Source organism: Corapipo altera, unplaced genomic scaffold (assembly GCF_003945725.1).
Source record: "Corapipo altera isolate COAL_440 unplaced genomic scaffold, ASM394572v1 47, whole genome shotgun sequence".
In the NCBI taxonomy this organism is placed as follows: Eukaryota; Metazoa; Chordata; class Aves; order Passeriformes; family Pipridae; genus Corapipo; species Corapipo altera.
In genome coordinates this window covers 2,425,666-2,451,627 of record NW_020884897.1, presented here as the reverse complement: position 1 = coordinate 2,451,627, position 25,962 = coordinate 2,425,666, and the positions used below count along the sequence as shown (strand labels likewise).

Here is a 25,962-nt window from a genome sequence, read left to right as displayed (position 1 = left end):
TACCTTCTCCTGGTAAATAAATTAGTTTTCCTATAGTCTTTATCAGGCTAATTGTCTTGGTTAAATACTGAAGTGGTGTTACAAGTAAATGTTGTATTTCTTCTGCAATTAGAGAAATACATGCTTTTGAGTTTCTGGAATGTGCAGTTGGGTTGAGACTAAGCAGCCCAACAGTAGTAAATATTAGAATTGAGGATTTCTCATCCGGTTTTTCAAAGCATAGCAAGACCCTCAGCAATTACTGAGCACCCTGCACAGTACCTCTGAAAAAGAATTCCTGGGGAAAAGACAGTTTTAACATTTCCAAGAGGAAAAATAAGTGAAATAACTTGAAAATATCTTAAGTAGTAAAAGTTGAGTTCCAACTAACTCACTAAATAACCAAGTGAATTTTTGGATAAAAGGTAGTTGCTGGTTTTTCTGTCCTTATCTGGAATTGATTATTTTTTTGACTATGACTGTAATTTTATGTCAATTTCCAGTTTTAAAGTTAATCAAGACGCTGTGGTGGTAAAGCATGATTAAAACATTTATTTATTAAAATCTTCATCTTTGAGATAAAATGCTGAAAGGATTTATCCAGAAATCAGTTGTTTTGCAAAATATCATACTAAGTTGGGTTTTTTATCTCCATATGCATATAATATTTAATTAAAAAATCTTAATTAGTTTTTGTGCTAATCAGTATAAATCTTAGTGATCAACTTCATAAGAAGGCAACAGTCATGTGAATTTAGGCATCAATTCAAGTAATCAATCTTAGCTTTGATTTCATTTTTTTCTTGGTTGAGTCATAATGTATGCAAAGGCAGTGAATGATGAAATGCTTAACAGTAAGGTCAGATTTAAAGTTTTATTTAGAGGTTGCAAATAATTCAGTGTGAAAAATAAAACAAGGATCTCACATTTCTCCATGTTTTATATAGAATTTCTGATCTAGTACTGATGCTCCTATCAAAGAGGCTCTCCTTAAGCTTCAGATTTTGGAAACTGTGTCAAGCTTTGACCTAGCCTTGGTATCCTTAGGCCAAGTCATTTTTGTTTGTTTGTTTTTGATGGACAACTTCTCATTTTGTACTTGGAAATTAGCCTATAGTTAGAGTAAGATATAATGTAAAATCAATCAAAATATTATTTGGAAATTTATAATGCAATAGCCCCCCCATCAAAGTATAGAAATAGTTATAATTATGTTAGCAGCTGGTAAGGACAGTGGACGGGATTTGAACTTGGTGTAATGTATTATCTTTTTTTAATGTTCAGGCATTTTAAAGAGATGTTTTAGTCCATATATCAGTGTTTGTCTGGCGATGTACTCCTTGATACTGGAGTTTAATTAATACTTTAAAATAAGATGTCATTTTTATTGAGAGCAAGTGTTCACTAGAGTCAGAAACATTCTATTTTGTTTTGCTAGTTGCAACACCCTGGTACTTGTTTGCTCAGTGTTTTCTGTGATTATAGCGAAACAAATCGTCAAATGTTTTGGGGTTTTCCAGTATAACTTATGTCAAGGAATTAAGCAAGACCTAAGTACTTTTAAGGAAGTGGGGGTTTGCATTGTAAGACTGCTAAATTTCACCATTTACAAGTATAGTGTAACAGTGTGCTATTTGAATAACTTTTTTTTTCTAATCTTTTTTCAAATTCAAAAATTTGAAACATTTGAATAATTTGAATATCACTTTTGATGCATCCTGCAAATCAAATGGTGCAATGAGGATCTTATTTTTTCTCTCTGTTTTAATTTTGATAGACTCTTCCCATGAAAAGACACATGGTTTTTCTCCACTCCATTGTTGGCTACAGTTGGGCTCTGAAGCAGATTTTATGGTTTAAAACATAAGGTCACCACAGAGCAAAAGCTGAGTAGAAGCTGAGTTGTGCAAGGTGTGCTGGAATGAGCTGGGTTATACTTACATCACAACATTCACACCTCACAGGTGGTGCTGGCTACAGACAGATGTTCCTTCTTGGAGATCTCTGCCGTGCTTTGAGAAGTGACTGCTCTCTAGCTGCTCCTTGCTGCCCCTCTGATGAAGAATTCTGCCCCCATGTCTCCTCCAGAGAGCAGAGCAGAGGGAGTTCTCACTAAGCGGTTTCTAGCAAAGCAGCTGGATTAGCTTAAACTGAAACAAAGGCTGACATGGCCTGAAGCCTGCTAGGGATCTTCCAGATGATCCCTTCTGCTGGCACAGGAATGGCCAGCTAGGTCCAGGAGAGGATTTCTTCTCTGTGGTCTTTGTTAAATGTCTTTGTATTACCGTGCCAGGCAATCCTCACATTGACACAAAATAGCCTGTGATGCCTAATTGTGGATGTTCATCAGACCTAACAGCATTGGAGCCATCATTGTCTGCACCAGTTAGAATAGGAAGATTCTTAGCAGGTCAGAGCCCATTTTGCCCCACCTGACTTTGAATTAATTTTGTATTTAATTTAGAATCAAAATGCAAATTCCTCCTTTGCTTGATCACTGGTATTTTTTCCTTTTCTTTTTTTTTTTCCTGATTAATTAAATCTTTCCATGTGTACTTCTGCTATTTCTTTAACACCTTCATGAGAAATCCACAGTGAGATATTTTGTATTTTTTTTTCAGTTACATGTGGTATTCTCTTTTTTCTTTTCCTGTTCTTATTTTTTTGTTGTTGTTGTTCCCTGACTCAGAAAATGCAATACCCTATAACAACAGCTGTAACAAGTTGTGTGTGGCTGAAAATTGGCTTGGCTTATACCTGCAAAATCTAACAGTTCTAAAGTAAGGCATAGACTCTGTGATAACCCAGTAGCTGAGTATCTGTTTTCAGATGTTTATAGCAAGCTCCTAAAATCTCTGCTTTTCCTTTTAGTAGAAGAATTCCACTGAAAAGTAAGACTGGATTTCTGTCTCCGGTGTGCAGGCTCTGACAGGCTAATAAGGAAGAGTGATGGTGGCAATAAAAAGGGTCTTGGGTGCATTCTTCAGATTTCACTGGTTGTAAAATGATGGCCCTGCTACAGAAGGGCCACAGAGGGACTCAAAGTGAAATCTAGCCTGGAAAGTTTGAAGAGACTGTTGTGGTGAAGTGACCTCCCCATCAGCTCCACCTCTTCACGTTGTTTATGGCCATCACATCAGAAGCAAGTGCTGAGTTTAGAGCATTCGAGGTTACCTTTTCAACCCAGAGAAGAGAGGTGTATCTTCTTAATTTTTAGTTATTTACTCTGTTGAAATAGTGTAAAATGATCATCAAAACACAATGTCAAAATCTGAAAATTAATTTTATTCACTGAAGAAAGCAAGTGCATTTGGGGACTTGGGTAACTTCTTTATGGTATTGCAGTTGATAACTACCACTGAGAAAGTAAACTGGAATGACATAAAAATTCCCAATGAGCTGATTTCACATGCATACATATTGACATAAATCCTAAAGTTTAAATCCTGTTTTGATGGAATTACTACGCTGAAGTATGTAGGTATGTGTACAGGTAACATGTTATATCTTGCTTGTCACATTAAGCCAATCCCTGAATTTAACTGCCTTTCAAATCTGCAGACTTTAAAGGATATATAATGCTCTGTGTTCATTTAGCAAATACAAAATGGCAAGAGAGGATGATTTTTATAACCTTGTGAACAGTAGAAATAAGCCAAGATTGAAAGAGATCTGGGGGAAAAAAATTCAGATAGGATGCATACCCTTCAGCATGCGAGAAGCTGCCCTTGTTAGAAACTAACTTTGCATGCATAATTAATTTGAGCAGCACATTCCGTTTCTTACAACTAGAAGAGAAATTGAATTCAGGTGTTTGGTGAACATATGGGGGATTTACTGTGAATTTATGACCTGTGGTTTGAGTGTAAAAACCCAAGATACTAGCTGATAAAACTTAATGAAGCTTGTGCAGAGAAGCTATTTTTATTTGGAGTTTTTTAATTGATACATTTTTTTTGGTTTTTAACACCTCTCCCCTACCTTTTTATGCCTTATTCTCAATAAATTCTTTGACATTTAAGAAAAACAAAAGTAGTGTGGGATAAGCCTTTCTATGCCTCTTTCCAGGATGCAACCCTGTTACAGGTACATTTGTAGTCTAACAAATTTGATCTGTTGCTCAGCTCATTTTTTTCTCAGAGTGACTGTAGCAATTCGGTAATCATGCAACAGCTCTTTTATACAGCGCCTGCCATCCATGGTTGCTCCTGTTTGTGTCCATGTCTATATGTGTTAATATCCATGTGTTCATGAAAAATCTATTCCCTGATGTCTCAGAGAAGGACCATATGTGGGGCACACTGGAAGGAGAGGACCAGCCAAATTGGTTACACTAATTTAAGCTTGAGGAGTGGTATTTAGAAGTCAAAAAATAAACCATAGAACAAAATAATAGGAAAAGACCAACGTGCTCTGGCAAGCTTGTGGCAGGAAGGAGATGGTGCAAACTCTGTTGCTGCTCAGCCCTCATCGGCCCCCTGTGTGTGGGCACAGTCATCTGTGTCACTGATGATTAACAAATCTGTTTAAAGTGAACAAACCAGCAGACTGTGCGTTGGAATATGGTGATAACTTTAAGGCTGGTAAAGGGCATACTTTCATTTTGTTTCATGTCCGTGACTTTTTGAAACAACTTGACAGTTTCTGCTTATTCACCCTCAAGGGCCATCTGAAACAGACAAATCCATCTGCTTGGGCTTAAATGCTGTGGTGAGAGGCTGCTCGAGTTTCAGTAAATGTAGCAGAAGTTTTTATGTTACATTATCACCACTCTGCTTTCTGTTGGGCTGTTCCTGCTCAAGCATTGAAGAAAGGGGCCAATTTTGTAGAGGCTCAGTTTGTTCTGAACTTTGGTGAGGATATGTGCTGCCACCTACGGAATGGCCACCAGAGTGAGGACATTGTCAGTCCTCAGCAGAATAGAAATAAACTCTTTAGCTTCTCCTCTCTATGTGTAAATATAGAGGTAGATTCAAATCCAGCTCTTGATTTTTAATGACACAAGTAATCTGGCCAAATGAAAAGGAATTTGTATTATAGAAATGGGTGATAGTTATTTACCAGCTTGAAGCAAATAAGAATCCATCTGTGTTTTATAACTGCTATCCAGAGATCTAAGCAACTCCTTAGGACAGTGAGGTCCTGGCAGCTCAAATGATAAAAGATTTCAAGGTGTAAAGAACTCTTGTTTGTTTACTAACCTTTTGGTTATTCCAGTCATGTTGCAACTGCCTGGTGATGTTGTTAAGACCCTTTTCCATGCTTTTTCAGGCCAATAATTTTTTTTCCAAAGCTTCATTCATCCCTGTTCCGTAGCATGTTTGTATCTACTTTATCACACTTGAAAATCTGTCTGTTTTGAAAGGAATACAACTCTGCACACCAGTGCATGACATCACACTAAGACATTGCTTAATGATCTGCGACTCTGATGGTCATTGCTGCAACTGTTTGCTTCTGGAAATATGTGACAGGTCTGGCCTATCTAAGCCTTGCTTATAGTTGCACTTTTTAGCCCACGCTAGTGGTGGTGTGTTTTAAAGCAGCTCTCACAAAATAACTGATTGTGAAATGTGCCATCTGCAGATGGAAGGCAATGGGGTGCCAAGTAGAGCTGTGACACAAGAAAGCCCAGCCGCTTTGCAACCCGAGTAAACTTTGGCCCTAAAAGCCTTTCCTCGATTTTTATTTCTTTTAGGAACATTTAATATTGCGAGCACTTTGATAGAAGAGCGTCACTGGCATCTGATGCTAGGAGGTGCTAATTGTCTTCTGTAAATTCACAGGCATTCTGTTATTAAGTAGGCATAGGAAGCGCTGTCTGGGCAAGCTGTGGTTACTGTAGAGTTGTAATTCCAGTTTTGCTAAAAAGTTTAAAGCTAGCATAGGTCAAATCTTCAATAGACTTTGGATGGATTTCAAGTTACATTCCTTTCTTCCTGCTAGTAGTCTTGAATTATTTGAGGTGGATCTGCCTTCAGATTTTTGGTTCATTTGAACGGAAGACTCAAACAAAACATGGCACTTTTAAACTGAGCTTTTGAGGACTTGCACCATACATCTACAAAAGGGAATTTAAGCAGCAGGAACACCTGCAGCTGCACCCTGATATTCTGTTGATATGACCCTACCTCTCTTGGGTCAATTCATCCAATAAGTCAATTTGCTTTAGACTGGCTAAGGACACTTCTCACAAGATATAATTTGTTTAGCTCTGTCCCAAGGGATAATGATGGGACTTCCATAAAGAGTTGTAGATAGAGCAGAATATCTCAGGACCTGAAGAGGAATGAAGTTAGGTTTGCACTGTTGACTCCAAAATTTTAATTCTAACAGTTTTTTATTGTGATTATGATTTTTGCATTTCTCTCCTTCTGAAAGTACTAATTGGAAGTTGAATGAAATATCAAGAGGGGGTACCAAGTGTTCCCTGAGTGCAGGGCGAGTGCAGAGGGAGACATAGAAAACATAGCAAAAAAGCACTGATGATGAAAGTAACTGGATAAAGAGAGGCATGAAAAGAAACAGGAGACAGCATGGCAGGCCAGGACAGAGATGTGCAAACCCTGGCTGGTGAGAAGGTTAGGGCAGCTGTAATTTGACCTAGAGAACCAGAATAAGGTTGAAATGAAAATGGAAGCAAAAGGATGCCAATCTGAGATATAGTCTAAACCCTCGATTAATCTTTTAAGAAAAGTATCTTAGCCCCTCCTTAGCTGCCTGCCTTTTCTCTTTCCCTCTTCTAAATGAAAATATGTAATTTTTTTATTATTACAGAATAACTGATTTGAAGTCACTTTCTGTTTCTCCCAGACATTTTGAGCACAAAGAAATTTGAGTGGATACAGAAGTGCCTTTTTCTAATTTTTGCTCTTGCTTTTCTGTGAAATAGTCCTTTTCATAATTCACTTCTTTTGCAATTTTCTAAATTTGGGTCATGTCCCTTGCTTTTCAGATAAAATAGAAATATTGTTAAAAGATTTATCTCTTCTGCCATTATCAAACCTTTAATAACTTTGAATAACTTTTCTTAAATCAGCTTGACTTCTTTTTTTCTTTTCTTTCTCTTTCTCTTTCTTTTTTTTTTTTTTTTTTTTTTTTGTCATTTGAATAAGTTCTTAGGTCTGGAGACAAGTTAATCATAAATCCCAGGATCCTCCTTGTCCTTTGTTATTCCATCTCTGCAGTGTAAAGAGTGTCAAATTCATGCCTTTGCTGTTCAGGAAAAGACATACATTTTGGCTTCATGGCATGGACACTGCATTTGTTTGCTATTCCTCTTTTGATGTAATTGTTTCATTGAATATCTATCACTAAATGTGGAGAAGTCCTCATAATAATAACCCTTCCAGCAACCCATTTTGGGGCTGGTACAGTATGTCTGTTCTGTGTAATGCACAGGATTTAGTGCAGTACTTTGGGGGTTTACCTTCTGTTTGCCTTTGCATAGCTGCTTCAGTGCCACTCTTGCATTGTAATCCCTTAGAGTTCGAAAGAATCTTGATTATTTACCCATTATCTTGACTACGTCAAGGTGTCCGTCTATGTTGCTTCTCTAGTAATTTTTACACTGAAATTCAACAGCATTTCTCTTTCAAACATATATTATTATACCTGAAATACTAATACTTACTGTATTTTGCTACATTTAAGTGCAATTTATTGTGCAGAAAACACTTGTCTGTGTAGAAAGCATTGGACTACTTGTTTGTTGGATTAACAATGCCCGTTTTAAAAACCAACAGACCGTTTAAAAGTAGTTTGTACGTCATGTACTGGATTTTGATGAATCCATTTACAGTGTGCAGTGTATAGCAATGCATGGGGAAAAAAAACCAAGGGTCTGCATACTAAAGCTGGGCAGAATTTGACAATAAGGAATAAATTTACATAATATAAAACTGTAAATGGAGATAAGCTCTTTCACAAAATTAAATTGAATTAAGGAAATAAAATTAGCAACACATGTACAATGGTGTGGAAATTTTGAAACTACCAGTGTTTCATTTCCACCTGTTCTAAATAAAGCTTTCTCTTAATTGTACTTTTCAAAAGGGTAATTTGCACATAGAAGTTGTCTTACTCTACAAATAAAGCATTTCTTAAAGCTCTCATCGGGGGGGGGGGGGGGGGCAGCATGAAAAAAAACACTTCTCTAAATTCCTTCCTTTTCTTTGCCTTTGGTGTCAACAAAGAAAAAATAATCAACCCAAACCTTTTAAAACTTAGCCTTTGCTAGAGCCATACTAGTTTTTCTGTCTGGCCAACCAAGCCCTGATAAACTCTATTTAATGGCACTGAAAAGAGTGGGAGGTAACAAACATCTAAAACCTCCAATCCCCTACACCTACTAGTCCCATAAGACACCGAAAACAGCCACAAATGGAGTCTAGAACTGTCTCTTTTTATACGAGAGAAGACATGGGGTATAAATTCACTGTTTTATTGTACCCTGTGTCCAAGAACAGAAATCTATGGAATTGCTTTCCATTGTCTCTCTGCAGACTCCTCTTTTGAAACAAAGTAATAGCTGTCCATTCTTCATCAGCTCTTTTGAAACAAACAATGAAATGCAGAGCACAAGGAGTCCATAATAAAATATTAAAGTGCTTCTGGTTAGTCTTGATATAACCTATTTGTTTGTCAGGCTTCCTGTGATTCCCACATTAACATGTTTGAAATACAGTGGGGTTGTAGAGGTCAGGTGGGAGCTGCAGAGCTGGAGAAACGTCAACGTAATTAATAAATATCCATTTCCCCCCTGCTCCCTGAAATAAGCCATTCCTGTGCATTTTTCATTGTGATTTCACATACACCTGAGCTGTGAAGAGTGGATTACCAGACACTGTGAAAAATCGATGGTTTTCAAGGGTTCAAGGTTCTGGGTGTGCTGGTTTGTAGTGGTACCTCAGGGTCTGAGCCCTGCTCAGCCAAGGTCTGTGGGGCTGAGGCCAGCACTCCCTTGCTGCCCGGATGCATTCCTGCCTAGGGCACTGTCAAATGGATTGCTTGCTACTGGCCCCCGAGCCTTTTAATGGTTTCAGACTGATCAATTTAAAAGACTTGTTAAAAACAGAACTAAGGGATGACAGGCTCTTATTGATTGGGGAAAATAACCAAATTTTATATAGGTAGAGCCTTCAAACATTGTAATTAATTTGATGTGAATAAAGATCTGACAGTACTACCTACAGTTTATTGATTAGGGGAAAGTATCTTTCATGTTTATTCAGTAACAGAGATCACTAGGACTTTTAATTTCCTGTTATGTTACGTCTGACACTAGTGCGTCTATTCCTCTTCATTTCCAGGACTGATATATACTAAAGAGACACCAACAACTTTGGATGATTTTTAGAAATATCCTCATTTGTCTTATCCTTACAACATCAGAAGTTTCTTTATAAGTCAAACAACATTAATAATCTTTTAAAAACTAAAGATATTTGTACTAAATGCTTGTAAATTATCTCTGAGTCTGTAGTCCTGTGCTGTAGTAGCAGTGCCATGTTAAGAAGTCTCAGTCACAGGTGGCGGTTCCCAAGTGTATTGATCATTTCCATCCTCTCTCTTTTAGCAACAGGTCGACCCCAAACAACCACGACCGGATACAGCGCCTGAGACAAGAGTTTCAGCAAGCAAAGCAAGACGAGGATGTAGAGGACAGGAGACGTACTTACAGTTTTGAGCAGCCGTGGGTAAGTGTGGAGCCTGTCAAATCTGGGAAGGTTGGCTGACTGGTGCTGTTTCTGAGCCGGTTGGGAGCAGACAGAGAAGACAGGGTCGGTCCTCTGTCTCCACACTTCTGCCCTTGCTGTTATCCCTGTTTTCGGTTCATTGATGTTTATTTCATTTCTAAACTTCTTCAGCCATCTGTCATGTATGCAGATAGCATTATTTGCTCTGTGTTTAGACCCTTGACTCTGTGAGTTATTACTTGAATTTTTTTGCCTCAGAGGCGATATCAATTAATCTGGAATTTTCAAGGAAAATCAGAATAAAATGCATACTAACAATAAATAATTTAGAGAGAACATGTAACCTTGTAAATGGTATTTTCTCTGAAACAATATCAGCATGATTATTTTCATAAAAGGCAGAGCTATGTCTTTTCACAGTAAAAAAGGAGGGATATGCACACTTTTCAATAGTAGCCCTTTGCCACTTACATTAGCCAAGACGGTTCTGTATCGAGATATACATCCTAATTGATCATTTAAATCCTGTTCAGTCTGATCTAATATTGTAAATCTATGAATTTACAATTATGTAAATTCATGTGCTTATCTTGTTTAACATAATTGAATGAATCAGCGTTGCCTTTTAATAAATTATATATCCTAAATTAGGATCTTTTAAACATGTGACAAATACTCTAATTTTGTTGAAAATTCTATGATAAAGACAGTGAACAACTTGCTTGTGTCCCCAAAAAAGTGAGAACTGTATGATGACAACAGTAGTAACTCTCACAGCTTCCTCCAAAGCGGGTGTAGGTGATGGGTTATTGTTACTTAGCATTGCAATGCACACGAGAACGAGGTGGGAAGACTCTTAGCTGAAGAGCCATCTCTGTGTATGAAGTCAATGAGAACAACCTAGGCAACATACTTAGATAACATCCTAATGCATGTCATCTCTGTTTGCCTGTTGTGGTGGATGTGGAAGACTATTTTTTGGTTTTTGTTGGGTCTTTGTGTCCTTGACCATCTTAAACTCACCAACTTGAACCTGTGATATTTTTGACATGCAGCATGGAGAGGAACAAAGGTAAATGTGTCCCTAAATGACTTAATATTGCTTAACATACAGTATCAGGATATAGGCTTCTCTTTTCCTGTTTTAGAAAACCTCTAACTTTGTCTGAAATTGAAAAATTAATATAAACATTTTCTTTATGACCAGAGGTTTTCTATTTAATGTGGGGAAGATATTGTGATAGTTTAGCAGTTTTGGGGTAAATTTGGGCTATAGTAGAGATACTTTCTATTATGCATATCAACTACTGTTCACTCTCTAAATGAGAGATTTGAGCAACATTCTTGGGAAAACAGTGTATGAGAAAACTTGCACTCTTGAAGACTTGGGAACTTACCTACTGAAGGTCATGGGCCAAATTGTTGTATATCTAAATGCCATAGCAACTTTAGGCAGTCAAGTTGGCTTTTATTAATGTTTCTTGTAGTGAGTGAAGGGAATTATTTGGATGACAGACTGATTACCTTAGGAATGGAATAATTTCCTAAATTGTGGGTCAGAACACTGACCTTTCTTTTTTCTCTTACTCAAACAAATGGGATTTCTCTGTTTACTCCCCTTCTACAGATCATGCAAATGAGCTCAAAGTGACTAATTCAGTTTAATGTATTAATATTAATTCTGGAGCTTATTGTTGCTTTTGTAGGAGCTGCTCTGTTTTTAAATACATAGGTGACCAAATGTTTTATTTTAGATAAGTACTTTAAAAAAAATTGGCCCAGAGTCTATTTGAATTATAATTTTATTTTTCCATCATGTACTCCAGCCTTTCAAGATCACAATGCCTGGAAAGGATAAAGCAATGATCTCATCCATTTCAGCACTTCATAGTCATTTCAGTGTTAAAGAGCCATAACCTTCTCTCTTAAGGAGTGTGTACTACTTTAACATATTAATCTAAAATGATGGACTTTCTTAAGACACACTCACAAAATAGATCCAGATGTATTATTAAATACCAATGACACAAAAAAATGCAAAAGTGGTTTATAGTATGTATGCAGGAAAATACTTAAATACATGCATTGCTGTCTTTTCAATCCATCTGTAAGCTGTTGGTTCCAAACCACAGCAGTGCAAAGTGCACCTGTATGTAGACCATTGTTGAAAAGTGTGTTTTCACCTGAGGGAGATGGGTTGTGCAGCCTACATAAACTAAAGAACTTTATATTCAGAGAAGCCTCAGAGCCGCATGACAGCAGCCAACTCTGACCTGGTTTGGACAGAAAGAGGAAAAACCCACTCTCTGAGAACTGTGAGCTAGGTGATAAGTAGTTTGCATTTCTCATTTAAAAAGCTGATGGGAGAGATGAGGATAGGGAACAAAGTGCTGATGTGATGTGGGACTGTTGGTTACTTTAAGGAAATATAAATGAAGTTTGCAGTGTAAGTAATGGATGCTGATGGAAATCTGGCAGCTCTGAGGATATTCAGAGGAGCTCAATAGCTCAGAAACCCACTAATATATTATCAAAACGATCCTGTGAACCTCTCCAACTCCAATCTCCATCCCAGACTATTAATGACCTGTGACACAGAGTACAGTTACCTGTGACAGATACCTTCAGTCTCCTCCATGGGTTGGAGGCAGATCTCTGTACCATGGAGCACTACATCACATTGGCTCTGTGGCAACATCACTGGTGCCTGGCCCCTTCCCTTCCTGCATGTGCCCATCAGGTGAAGGTCATTTCTCCGTAGACGAGCAGCACAGCCAGACTTTTTGCCCGGCTGTGTTTGCCCTGCCAGTAAACAAAATACTTGACTGCCTGTGAGTGTTCACACTGCATCAGGCAGCTTAACAGACACAAAAAGTGATAGCACTGGAATGAGATGACACCGTCTATTAAACAGCGTAACATTTCTGCTCAAGGCCATTTGAATGACACGCTGTTAGGGTTTAAATAACTGCCTAAATGTTGCAATACTGAGCCATCTCTGAAATCCAGTGGTTCTACAGTTGATTCAAAGCTTTATGGAAAAGATTTTTACCTTTGTTTATTTTAAGATAACTTTCTCATGCTTCATAAAGGTTTTTTGCTCTTATATGGCTTTGCTTTTTTTGTGTGTGTGCGTGCTCACGTGTGTGTGTGTGTTTCAAAAAATAACATACAAGAGGCTTTCAAGGGCAATACTATAGGCCTGATGCTGCATGGAAATAAAAATAAAATAAAATATGATTAATCCATTTTAATCCTGCTGGTGTTAATTCCAGTCAGAGTTTGCAGACATGTATCTGGGTATGTAGAATTGCATGGGATTACAGTTATGTGTACTAATATTTAAGGCCCTTGCTGTTGCTGTGACATTTTTATTCCAATGCAGGATTCTTTTGGGGCTGATTTTTCTGTTCGGTACCAAAGCTGAGCCTCTGGTTTCTGGGCTTTTCTGGGTTGTGTTAGGTCTGCTGAGGTTTGTCCTTCCTTGTACCAGTCCCAGGCTTGCGGGGATTTTTGTTGTAATTTGTTCTATATCTTGTATTTTTGCCTAGTCACATCTTGATTAACAGACCCTCCCCCCACACACCTTCCATAATAGAACCACTGCACTATAGCCCTAAATGTTATAGAAGTGAACAATCCAATTTTACAAAGAAGCATTTTAAATCCATGGAAACTACTACAGCTGCTTGCCTGTCCTGCTTGTTGAAGCACAAATGATCAAAAAACCCCACAAAGATGCAGGAGGGACAAAAGTTAGTGGTTTATGTCTTCAAATTTGATAAAGTAATTGGTGCTGAAAATGGAAAGTGGCAAATTCCATTCACAAGTACATTCATCTCCAGTCATCGTGGATCTATTTGAATGATAGGAAAAAACTGACATTGAGAGAGCAGCTGAGCAAACTCTAAATATTTAGGAGTCAAATAAAAAGATGTTTTATTTTCTAAAGATAACAGCTAACTGGGTCAAAATAAATATGATGCCGGACTCATCTGAGTATAGCTTTAATCATATGCACAAATTTGGGAAAGGTAAATAATTGCATGATTTTCATGGTGGAAAGACTCTAAGAGTCCTAATAATATACTTATGCATGGCCTAATAAATAAAGGCTCAGAAAATTTAGGGACTGTGCTTGGTTTTTTTCAGCTTTTTGTTGGTGTATAGATCTTGTCTCTAAGAGACTTATGGGAAAAAAATTCTTTCTTATCTGTTTATGATGCTTGTTTCTTATTCCTATATTCAAGTCCTTGACCTACTCAAAACCATAATGAATTCTAATAACTTAAAATTCTTTAAGAAAAACAAACCTGATTTTTATTGCTGTAACTTCAAGTGCATATTAATATTACCTGGAAAAAAATAATAACAGGCTACATTAAATACACACATTGTAAAGTTTATATCAGGCTGTAAGTTATGTAGAATTACTCAACACATTAATGAGAAAGAGAAATATTATATTAATTCTTTCTATTATTAGTGCATTTCAATAGTCTCTTTTAGGATATTTTATGCAAAATATTAGGCAATATCTGATGGAACATTGCAGTTCACAAATACCTTAGGAGCAAAATTGCAGTTTCTCCTACCCCAGTTTGTTTCAGAGAGGACATCAAAGTTATGCAGGGCAGCCTCTCCACAGGTAGTTCCTCTTCAGCTGTGTAGATAATATCCATTCTGTTTCAAACCTGCAAAGGATTTCATAAAATACCAGCATTTTTTTTAAGATTGAGACTCTTAACGTTTTATATTTTAATATTTTTTCCCACTAGCTTCAATGTCGTAATTTATTTGAAATAAAAAAATGAAGATAGAAGATTTTAAAAAGAAATTAAGGCATTTTGGTTAGTAAACAAACATATTTATAGCTCACAGGTGTACAATGCATGTAATATCTCTGGCAGAATTTCAGGGCTTAGTGGTTTGTTTCTACTATTCTGAAGATTTTCTTTCTCCTGCTCCTATACAGAGAACAGAAATCTTTGTCCCATACCACACTGCTCAGCTTCCTACATAGACACCATAGAAAGGCACAGAAAGGGTTGGGATTTTCTTATTATGTGGTGTTTGAATTAATACGCACACCTGCTGGCAACTTTTAAAAGACATATTGCTATATGTTCTGTTCACCATAGCAACATAAACAAAAATCAAAGTAAAAATAGTTTTCAAGGACATCTCCCAGAAACACTGGATGTTTTTTATCGCTCTGAATTTTGATATACATGGTTACTGGATTGTCTGTCATCTGTGCCAAGTACATTTACACATAAAGCAGGCAAGGTCATTTAATCTTATCTATTTCTAATTAGCACTGAACTATAAGAACCATGGACTTTTGGAGGGCCTTGTGTCTGCCAACTTCCCAGGTGAACCTGAAACCTCTTGGTTAAACACAGTGCTTAATCTCGAAAAAACAATTAGTTAATTTATTTTAATATTAAATAACAGTCCTTTTTTAACAAGTGGGAAAATACTAAGAGACTTGATCCTTACTAATCTCCCTATTAACTATTTCTTTGTCAACACAAAAGAGTTCTATGAGTTGGAATAAGTGTTTCTCCCAGCTTGTACCTGTGTCTTAAGGCTGTCAGATAGGTTTGTCACCTCAACTTTTGGATTTCCTATCACCTGAACTGGTTGGATCTCCCTGAAGACCCAGTGCTCTGGATCACCCTCATGATGTCCTCTCCTTAATTCTGTGGCAGCTTTGATCTGTGCCAGTCCTGCAGGATCCATGCTGCCACCATGCAGAACTACCTCTGTGGGCATAAATGCCACTCTGTGGGGAAAGAAGCTGTGTGGGCATCCCTTGGTATAGGTAGGAAAGAAAGGAGGGACCTTTGTCCCTAAAGATGCTACCCTGGACTGCTGATAGTGGTCACTGCAACATGAGCCATGAGTGTACATTCTCTGTGACATGAAAAAATGTTGTTTGCATGAAGTGAGAAAGTAGAAACTTTTAACTTTGCAGCCCTGGTTTTAAATTAATGCCTCTTTTAGAAGAGAGCTGTGTAATTTCATCTATCTTAAAGCACAATTTTACATGCTGAATATTGTTTAACAATGCTGAATGCAAGAACTATCATTGCCACTTAAATGTGTTGTGGAAGACATGAACATACATTTATTTGTATAATGCAGCCTTGGTTGTTATTGTGGCCTTGACCACATCCTATTTGAAAAGGTCAGTGCTTGTCATACGTCTCATTGCAAGCAAGGCCAGAGTTCTTATCAATCTGTTCTATGAGGACTGAGCTGTTGCCAGGTTTGTTGGATGGTTTCAGGTTGTTATAATTGTACTTAGCCTAGTGTTGATATCAGTGTTAAAATTACTGTGTTATATACATTGTTTTTTTGTTGCTGTTGAAAGATCTGAAAATAGTGCATCTTTTTTTTTTTTTTTAATTATCTCCATTTTATGCTGACATAAATGGGGTAGGCATGTATATAGATGTGTATCTATGAATATATTTTATATAAATATATATGTATAAATGTATACTTTGGAGATTGAGACAAAATTACTGATTAGTTTTTGAAGACTAAGGTTGCTTATTATATAAATATTTTTGCATTAGATAATTTAATCAACAGCATATTGAAAAGTTAAATCACTGCATGGAGATTTGCATTTTTCTGAATAAGTTAAGGGTCCAAAATGGAATATGTTAAGTCTTTATAGCATCATAACCATATAGGCATTTACTATGGTATCACTGGGGTTTTGAATGAAAAGAATTGAAAGAAAAACCTTTTCATTAATAAGATATTTGGATGTACCTGTCTGTCTGTATATATGTTATGTTATGTAATTTGTGATTACATGCAAAGGGAGTATTTTTCTGTCTCATTGCCATATTTTTGGATGCTTGAAAGATAGTAGATTCGATTGTATGAGCAGCTTATTGTAGCTGTGAACAATATTCAGATTAAATAAGTATCCTTTCCAGATTTTTTAGAGTATTGCAAATCCTCTTAGTACTCATACCTTCAGAAAATCAGATAATGGATTTGAGATGTTTGCCTTTAGACCCATCAAATTACAAATGCTGCCCATTAGATGAAATTCCCTGTGAACTGCAGAGAATCCAGACGTGACTCCTCAGATCACATCATTCTGGGCAGGCACTACAGCAGGCAGAGAGGAGTGATAGCCCCTGCCTCCATTTAACTCATTGGTTCCTCTGTGCATTAAAAAGAAGTATCTCTGAAGGCACAGTTTGATCTTAGTACATTCGTAGTCCATTAGGACTTTCAAAGCCTCTGTCACTTTAGTAAAGGCTTTCATGGTAACTTCATCTCTCAGGACATGTGTGTGTGTACGTGCATTCATGCTTTCTAGAAAAGATGCATTTTGTTGTCCTGTAGAAACCTAAATTGAGCAGCAGCTCAATCCTATCTCCACCTGTTTGGTAATTTAACCATTGTCTCTACTGTAAAATTCCTTAATCTAATATTTAGAGTGAACTAAAAGAAGTGAAGCTTTTCAAATAAAGAGAAGCAATTCTGATTTCATGTCTTTCCTGTGATAACTACTTTCTCGCATATGACATAATGTAGCTGCAAGCTTTCTAATGCTATTGAAGTGAAACCCATGAAATGAGGAGGTTGGCTCTAAAATCTTAGTTTAAATGTTTTTATTCTTTATGGAGAAGTTGATATGGGAACTTCTGAGTTTCCCTCTGATTCTCTGCAAGCTGCTTATAACCACACAGGAGAGAATTCACAAATAAACCTTGCGATTTTCAGATAATCACTCTCTTCCATAAGCTGAGCCCTTCAATAAAATACCAAATGTCAGAAGACTCTCAATAAAGTCAAGAAAGTTAGAAATGTTGACATATGCAATAACTGAAATGCTGCTCTGTATGTGTGTTGCCCTTACCTAATATTGTAGGAAATCTCTGTGGGGGTTGTTGGTTTGGACATACATATGTACAGCTTATTCATCTCTAAGAAAATTTCCCACAAGGCTAACATGCGATTCTGTTTTCTCAATTTGTTGCTTCATCTTACCATCCCTAAAGCATTTTTTCTTAGAAATGCTGTTTTACTGAGGTGTTTTTGCAGAGTAAACCTATTCTGAAATAGACATCACTGTTACATTAAGGATTTTCTTAAATAAGTCTATGCTTTTGTATTCTGATTCTTTTGTCCAGTAATCTTCCCATAATGGGAAGATTGTATATGTTAAATTCTGAACAGAGACTGATGCTCTGTCTGAAGTGTATTGTCATTGAAAACAAAGTTTCTAAAAGTTGTACACCTGTCTCAAATTTGTTGTGTTTCTGGTTACCTGTAGGTACTTGCCTATATAGCAAGACAAAGAAGACGTTTCTGTCACAAATTACAACTTTCCAGTTTCTAAAACTTGTCTTCAATGTACAAAGCTTTTGAAAAGCCTTTTATCTTGCAGATATTTGTAAGCCGTTATGATCTCTTTCTCTGAAGAAATTCTAATGGCAAAAAACAAGGGATGTTTGTTTTGAGGAAAAGCACAGATAAAAAGGCAAGAAGTGGTTTAACAAAAGCAAGTCTGAGATAAGTTGTTTCAGTCCCAGGCTCAGACAAGTGGTTATGCGCCCTAACCTCCCCATGATTAAACTTACATGATTTGAACAGAACTAGTAATTTTAAGGACATAAAAATAATACTTTGTTTCTTTGTAGGTGAAACCTTACTACTAAAACAACAAGAAAAGCCCATAGCATTCTTTGATTTTTGTGACACTCTGTTTTGCAACTTGAAATTACAAAGTAGTAATGAAGAAAGTAGTAATGTAAAGCAAAAAGTGACATCTCAATAAAAGTTAACTTTTTCATATTCCAAAATTCGAATCCAACCATTCTGACAGATCTTGACCAGTAATGCTCTGTATTCTCAGAAAGTCCCTCCATTTTCACTTGCTCTTAATATTGGCCTCAAAGTTTCAAATTGTCACTTCGTTAAGATCCTACTTAGATACACAGAAGTCCTGATTGTCCACAAGAGACTTGCTGAATTTATCTACTTGATAATATCGAATCAGAAAATGTTTCCCCCATCTCAGAAAAACAAGCAGCGCATGTGTGGGCCAACAGCAAATTAGAGTGTTTCCACTAAATGAGAGCATCACTTGAGTGTATTGATGAGGTTCAAAAGAGCTTCTGTACTCCCTCCTCCCCTCAGATTCTCAGTGGGGTGTTAAACTTGGCATTACAGTGGCTAGGGTAATTTACAGAGTCTGAAGATCCGTTCCACTGACTTAATTTAAATTACAGTGTTACTATAAAAGCATAACCCATTCTGGACCAATGTTTTCCTGATACATCTCAGAAATGGTAGGTCAGAAAAAAAATCTGTAGCACAGGCCACTGTTACAGGTCAGAATTTAACCTAATTATTGTGAAAGAGCTGCTCGAATTGCGTGTTGAAACAGATATAACTGTATTTGTACAACAGCAACTTAAATGATGACTCTTTCATGGGTATTTTTCTGCTTTGTTTAAGACATTTTCATTTTTGTTTTGTAGCCAAGCACCAAGACGTACTCACAGAGTGGCAGGCACTCCGTGTCAGTAGAGGTTCAAATGCAGCGGCAGCGGCAGGAAGAAAGAGAGAGTTTCCAACAAGCTCAGCGACAGTACAGCTCATTACCCAGGTATGGCAACTGTCTCAAGCTATTCCGTGCACATGAGCCTGGAGCTAATTTCATTTGTGAAGGAAAATGTTGTACTTAGTGCAGACACTTTTGTTTAGCATTGATATAAGGTGGAATGTATTCACTGTGGAAGAGGCATAAAATTTCTTAAGTGAGAGCATGTGGTAGCTGTTTATTTTAGGAGAATTGCTTCAGAGCTGATTTCAGGGGGATCTGATGACACTCAGCACCCAATAGAATTGAGACATTAAAACAAAACTATTCTTTGTGGGACATCGTCCAGTTTAATTTTCTGCTATTACAGAAGTCTCTTGAGCATGACATGAGTTGTCCCCTTTTGAGATGTCAAATGATTTCTTTTTCTGTTGCCTAATTCCTTACTGGGAAGAAATTCTATTTTTTGTGATACTAATGCAAAGGGAAAAGTAAAAGGAAAAAAATTTTGAGTCCTCCAACAAAAGAATATGGAGCTGAGAAAATTATCAAAAAACTCAGGGGCCTTCAAGTTTACAGTGTATGCATTTCCTTTGAGTTACCAGGTCATTAGCAACAGAATGCTGAAAATTAATTTTTTTTTTTCTGAACGAACCTATATTTTTAAAAAACCTTAATTTTTTTTTAAATTAGTTGTTTGGGCAAAATGTCTTTTACTCGATATTTAGTTTTAAGAATTAATAGAAGTTTAGCCAACTTGTATTTCAAATTAACTCTATAGTTGAGCATTATGCAAATAGTCTGCATTCTGAAGTATCAGCAGCAATGGTTGAATGGAGAATAATTTACACTGGAGGTTGGTGTCAAATTGCTTTCCAACAAGGTTGTATTATTTTTGTGGCTCTGTGGAAATAGTGTGGAAAAAAAATTTCTTGTGACAAGATGTGTTTTACCAGATACATTATAACTCTTTTTTTTTGGAAATAAATACAAACCTCATAGCAAAGTTATCTAATCATTCTATCTTGCCAACATCTTTGAAAATAAAACAGTTTCAGATTTTTAAATGCTTTAACACCTTTCAGTGTAGAATTTTTCTGTTAAGTTTGGAAGGTGGGAAAGGGAAATGTAAAATTACTGTTTTCTGAGGTTGTTAGTTTCTCATTTCTTCTGGTCTCTGCCTTCCTTCTGAAGTGACCACTCCTATTAATGCCATATTGTTTCTCCTGAGAAACTCTCTTTCAGTTCTGCAAGCCCCAGCAATGCACTGGTGGAGTGAAAGGGTACAGACACTAGTGCCAGTTTTAAGTTGGGAGGTTTATTTTTAGTTTTAAAATGGTGATTTTTAAAACTCGCTTTCCCTGTTCTCAATCACTGGTAGCGTTTAAAAGATGGAAGTCAATCGCAATGAAGCTCCAGTGACAGAAATTAATAACTCTAAGAAGAAAAATCTACAAGAAGTATGGAAAATAGATCATAGAAATGCTTGTTTTGAAAAGAGTTTCTGAGAACTTTACTCAATGTCGTCTTCAACATGAGAAGTGACTGGCAAGCTAGCAATGCATGTTACTGAGTAATTAATGATAATTTAATGGTATTTCAGCTGTGCTGAGAACAGACAGAATTACAGGACCTCGGGCTAAAGTTCAGCACTGTAAATACCACGATACTCCTATAAAAAGCTGGGTCATCAAGTTCTCCAGCTTTACAAACTGTTCCTAACTCTGTGACTGATCTTTAAAGAAATTTTACTGTTACTCTGAAATTTAGGTCCCAAGCTTAATGTTGCAGCCATGGCTTTGTAATGATTAAAGTGGCTGGCTTCATTCTTGAGCTTGGTTGCCTTTTATCTTGCATAGTCTCTAGGAGCCTCCTTTTTTTTCCTCTTTGCATGTTCAAATCTTTAGTACTGAAGGCAAATAAACTCTTGAGTCAATTTTAAAGGATCTTCCCAGAAAGACAGGGAAAGTGAGCCAACTCATTTTGAACAAGTACCAAAAAACAGTCAGTAAATTAAATCAGTTCAACTAGTCATCCTCGTCCCATGTGAAACTGTAAAAGCAAGGTTTAACTCCATGTTAATTTTCTACTACTTACAATTTATCTTGCTCTAGATCAGAAACCTGACAGTTTCGTAGCCTACAGAGGTTTGTTCAATGTGCTCTTGTTCCAGGGAGTGATAAAACATGACTCAGAAACCTCGTTTCTTTGGCAGTGTTGGATATGAGAATACCAATAACAGCTATAAAAATTTGCGTAAGAATTTACATTGTAATTTGTTCTGTAATAATTTACATTCATCCTGCATAACATTTTTCATCTAGAGATCTCAAAATTGGTTATAAAATAAGGTGGATATGGTAATTCCAAATGATATTTTTAGGAGGAAGATTGTGAAAACATTAGGTAACTTTTTACATTTACTAATGGTATAAAAATTCTTCAGGTATCCTGTCTCTCCACTGCATATTCGTTGGCTGAGTCCACGTCATCATATGTGTTGACATGAAAAACCAAACCACATATAAACAATTAAATGATTTTCTTATTGATTTATGTCACAGTATATTTTGTTTTATTGCTTGATTCTCATACACTAATTTTAATCTCATAGTGGATATCTCTTTTGCTGCAGCTCAAAATTATTTTACTTTATCATCACCTGTCTTATTTTAAATTCATACAATCATCTAGTAGCTTGATAGTAAATTAAAGTTATTTCAAAACCATAATCTGTCTTCAAAATAATGTGATGATTTATTGTGAAAAGAGATAAGAATTGGTAATTCCTATGTGTATTTGGCTTATTTATCTGCACCCTGGAGACAAGAAATGAACAAAAAAGGTTATCTCTGATTTTTCTTTTATGAAAACTATAGCAGACTGGGAAACAGTCCTGATAGCATGAAATTCCTTAGTTCTGGAAATGGGAGGAAGAAACTGTGTAACTACCTATCAGCAAAGAGCTTTATCTTCTGACTTGTGCAGTGTTAGAGCAAGTGTTTTAAGGATCTGCCCGTTGCATTTTTAATCAAGTGTGAGTCTAGATTCAGATCTTTCATGAGTGACTTTACAAGTGCTGGCTGTTATCTGGCTTCTTAGGAAGCACAGCAACATGTATGGTCTTTCCTAGTCTGCAACTGGATTGTAGCACATTTTTCTTGAGAACATGAGGGTAATTTTAGCACTGGATGGGTTTTCACAGCATATTCCTCCTGTAGAGAACTAGAAATATAGTTCAACTCTCTAGAAAATGCTCTCCTTAACAAAAGATGCCTCTCTGGGGCAGGAGAGAATGTGATTTCTGGAGAATGCAATAATGGGGGGAAAATTGATGGCATTGCAGAAGCACCCTTCTTTCCAGTGATTGTTGTCAATAACAGTTAAAGGGGAACCAGAACATTTTTCTTAAAAGTCTCTTTCATTTTTTGTTTCAGGCAAAGCAGAAAAAATGCCAGTTCTGTATCTCAAGACTCCTGGGACCAGAGTTATTCCCCTGGAGAAGGTTTCCAGTCTGCGAAGGAAAATCCCAGATATTCCAGCTACCAGGGATCAAGGAATGGCTATATGGGGGGACATGGCTTTAATGCCAGGGTAATGCTAGAAACACAAGAACTGCTCCGTCAAGAGCAGAGGCGGAAAGAACAACAACTGAAAAAAAAAAACTTCTTCTGAAGGGCCTAGCAACTATGACTCATATAAGAAAATTCAGGACCCTAATTATACCCCTCCTAAAGGTCCTTTCAGACAAGATGTACCGCCTTCACCATCTCAGGTAGCGAGGCTGAACAGATTGCAAACACCAGAAAAGGGAAGACCATTTTATTCTTGAGGTGAAGAAAATGAAGATCAACTTACCATGCAATAAGGAACAATTTCATATAAAGACTTATATTTTGAAAACTTTTTAAACTGATGGTACTAAGGAATATATCCATTGTCTATTTCAGTGCCTTTGAAAATATGGGCAAAGTGCTGATGGGCCTTATGTCTTTGCCATTCTGTCTCGAGTGTTGAATTCATGGAAGGACCTTCCACCATTTGACAATCATAGCGGAAATGTGCTCCTGCCTTCTGAGTCCTGTAGCCCAGTCCAATAGTTGTCAATGGCTTTTTGCTAGGATTTGTTGTAATGTCTTTTACTTTGCAGTGACTTATTACACCAACATGAAGCTTTATGGCATAAAATGAATGCATTTGAGGTTGAAGGAAACATTGACATGTCCTTTTTTTATTTCTCTTGGTTCAGGAAGAGGGTTACATATTGCTTTTGAGTGGATAAGGCTTAGCACTACTCTGGATCGCAGTCAGAGTTCTGGTATGTTTTATGGTGGAGTCATTACCAGTCTTTGTTGATCAATATTTAAGTGTCTATATGCTGAAAAACTATCCTTCTCCTATTATGCACATATGCACTCTTTTTTTTTCTCTCTCTCCCTGCTCTGAGCTTACTAAAAAAGCCTTTACCCTGCCTCATGAGGAAAACAATATTAAGCTTTCAGTTATCCTGAGCATCCTGTTACAATTGCCTTATAATCTTAATACACAGTCCATTACAAATGAAATAACTAGAGAGAGATTATTTATACAGTCACAAACAAATCAAGTATATTTTAATATTCTATTAAAGATGGGAAATTTTGAACAAACATACAACTGAGTTTTGCTTTGCTGTGCTTCTAAATTAATTTGGTCTTATGACACTTGTATTTAGGAAGAGAACAAGGGAAGGTATCATCCCATGGTCATCTGATATACAGTTGTCCTTGGGCAAATTTTGGAGGTACCTTAAAGCAAGAGCAAAGAAATCAAAGTTTTCTTTGGATCAAAACACTATAAAGAATTCCTTCTTAGAATTCATGAAGCTTTGTGGACAATTTTCTTTGTGCTTCCATATATTGTATTGTTTCATTGTTATTGCTACATTAAAAACAAACCTTTAAGTATATGAATGAGAGATAAGTGGAGACAAACTGTTACACATCATCCTGAAAACATGTCAGTATCCAAAAATAACTAAAGCAAAAAAGATTGCTCTAGCAGTGAGTAATATTTGAATGTGCATATGGGATATGAGAATTTCTTTTGCAGCAGCTGTTTTTATGTTTGTTGGTCTTAACTTCATGTATTGTAAAAAATATAGCTGGGTTGCTGAAGTGCCTGCAAATCCTGATGTGAAAAGGCTTGAGAATGGATCTCAGCATATTGTGTACAAAAAGGAAAGAGAGAAAGCAGGAAAAAAAATCATGTATTGCGTGATTAAAAAAAAAAAGGCTATTTTTTTTTACTGGCACATTTTATTTTTGCGCCAATTTGTTTCTAGAATATATGTGAAATATCAGCACACATATGTGTCTTTTATGCCTGTTTGTTAACAGTTTTTGTTGTTAATAATGTACTCCATGTTTAAAAGTTCTTATTAGTGTAAGCACAGTGACATTAGATGACAATAGCTCTTTTACGCAGAATTTACAAAACTGTGTAAAATGGCTTTTCATGTACATATGAAATTTAGAATAAAAGGCTGTTTCCATCCTTGTCTTGGTATTGCCTGTAGACCCCTATAAGAACTGCTGCATACATTGAGTTTAAAAAGTACTTAACAGATGTTATTTTATACTATTCCTAATGGTTTGCGTGTGTCTTTCCGTGAGTGCGTATAGACAACAGAAAAAAGAACAGAAAAGAAAAAAGATTTACAGCCCAGCTGAACACCTGAAGATTATCCTCAGAGGTAAAAAACACATAGTTTAAAGTCTTGTGTTATTTTAGGCCATACCTATGACATTTCAAAGGCACATTTTTAAGACTAACCTCTGAGGCAAAAATCTTCCATGCTGTAGCATGGAGTCCTCTCCCCAGGGAGAGCACTGTCAGAAGGGTACCTGCTGCGCTCTGGCCAAATCCAGGCATGGAAGACCCCTCTACACTGTGTGTGTGTTTTGGGCTCTGACAGGAGCCCTTCACAGGAATGTTGACATGGTGAAAAATGGGAGAAGGCAGATTTATGAATAAAGCAATATTTATAGTGCCAGTGATACTATGTTTCCCCCATTAGTATTGGAGCTGAGTCTGGTTTTCTCCCTCTTCCCCTCATTCCTCCTTTTGTTGGTTACTGCAGGAATGTCAATCATGATTCTGTGTATGCATGACATCAAGGTGTTGCCATGGCAATAATAGTGTCAAATTATTCACTGTGACTTTAGTGTGGGATCTCAAGGGGAAGAATAGTAGGAGATGTAAGATGGACAGGAAGCTTGCAGTGCCCAAAGACAGTAAAGGCTGAATTCTGCAGAAGACCTAAATTGTAGTGGCTTGCATTGCAAGTAGAGAAATAATTGCATTTGCAGTTTTGCAGGCCTTACTGTCTTATCTCCTGATTGCATTCCCAGATTACATAGTTTGATGTTTCTATGGATTTATTTGTACAGGCAAATAATTGCAAGCACTAAAAAAATGCATCCACAGGAATGGCAAACAGGTTGAAGTCCTTTTCAAAACAGGGCCTTTGATAAAGGAAAAAGGGCGTGTGTTTGGAAAAGTATGACGTACAGGATGTTTTATGTGTGAGAATGGCATATGTTAAAGTTTACCCTTCTATGAAACTCCTCTTCAAGGTGTTAACAATTTGCCATAATTAGATGTGTTCATGAAAGAAGGCAGATGTTCTCTTTGGGCCGTGTCTGTGTTATGTTAGTAAAG

At 36.8% G+C, this 25,962-nt stretch overlaps 1 protein-coding gene across 1 annotated transcript in view; it reads left to right on the top strand.

The window, feature by feature from the left end:
* Positions 1-24,882, top strand: part of PARD3 (par-3 family cell polarity regulator) — a 432,956-nt gene extending 408,074 nt beyond the window's left edge. The window contains 4 exon segments of the mRNA XM_027648420.1: positions 9,557-9,677; positions 19,199-19,326; positions 22,698-22,914; positions 22,916-24,882. Of these exon segments, the coding sequence (XP_027504221.1) occupies positions 9,557-9,677; positions 19,199-19,326; positions 22,698-22,914; positions 22,916-23,092 (643 nt within the window). The 3' untranslated portion in view covers positions 23,093-24,882.
* Positions 24,883-25,962: the final 1,080 nt, after the last annotated feature.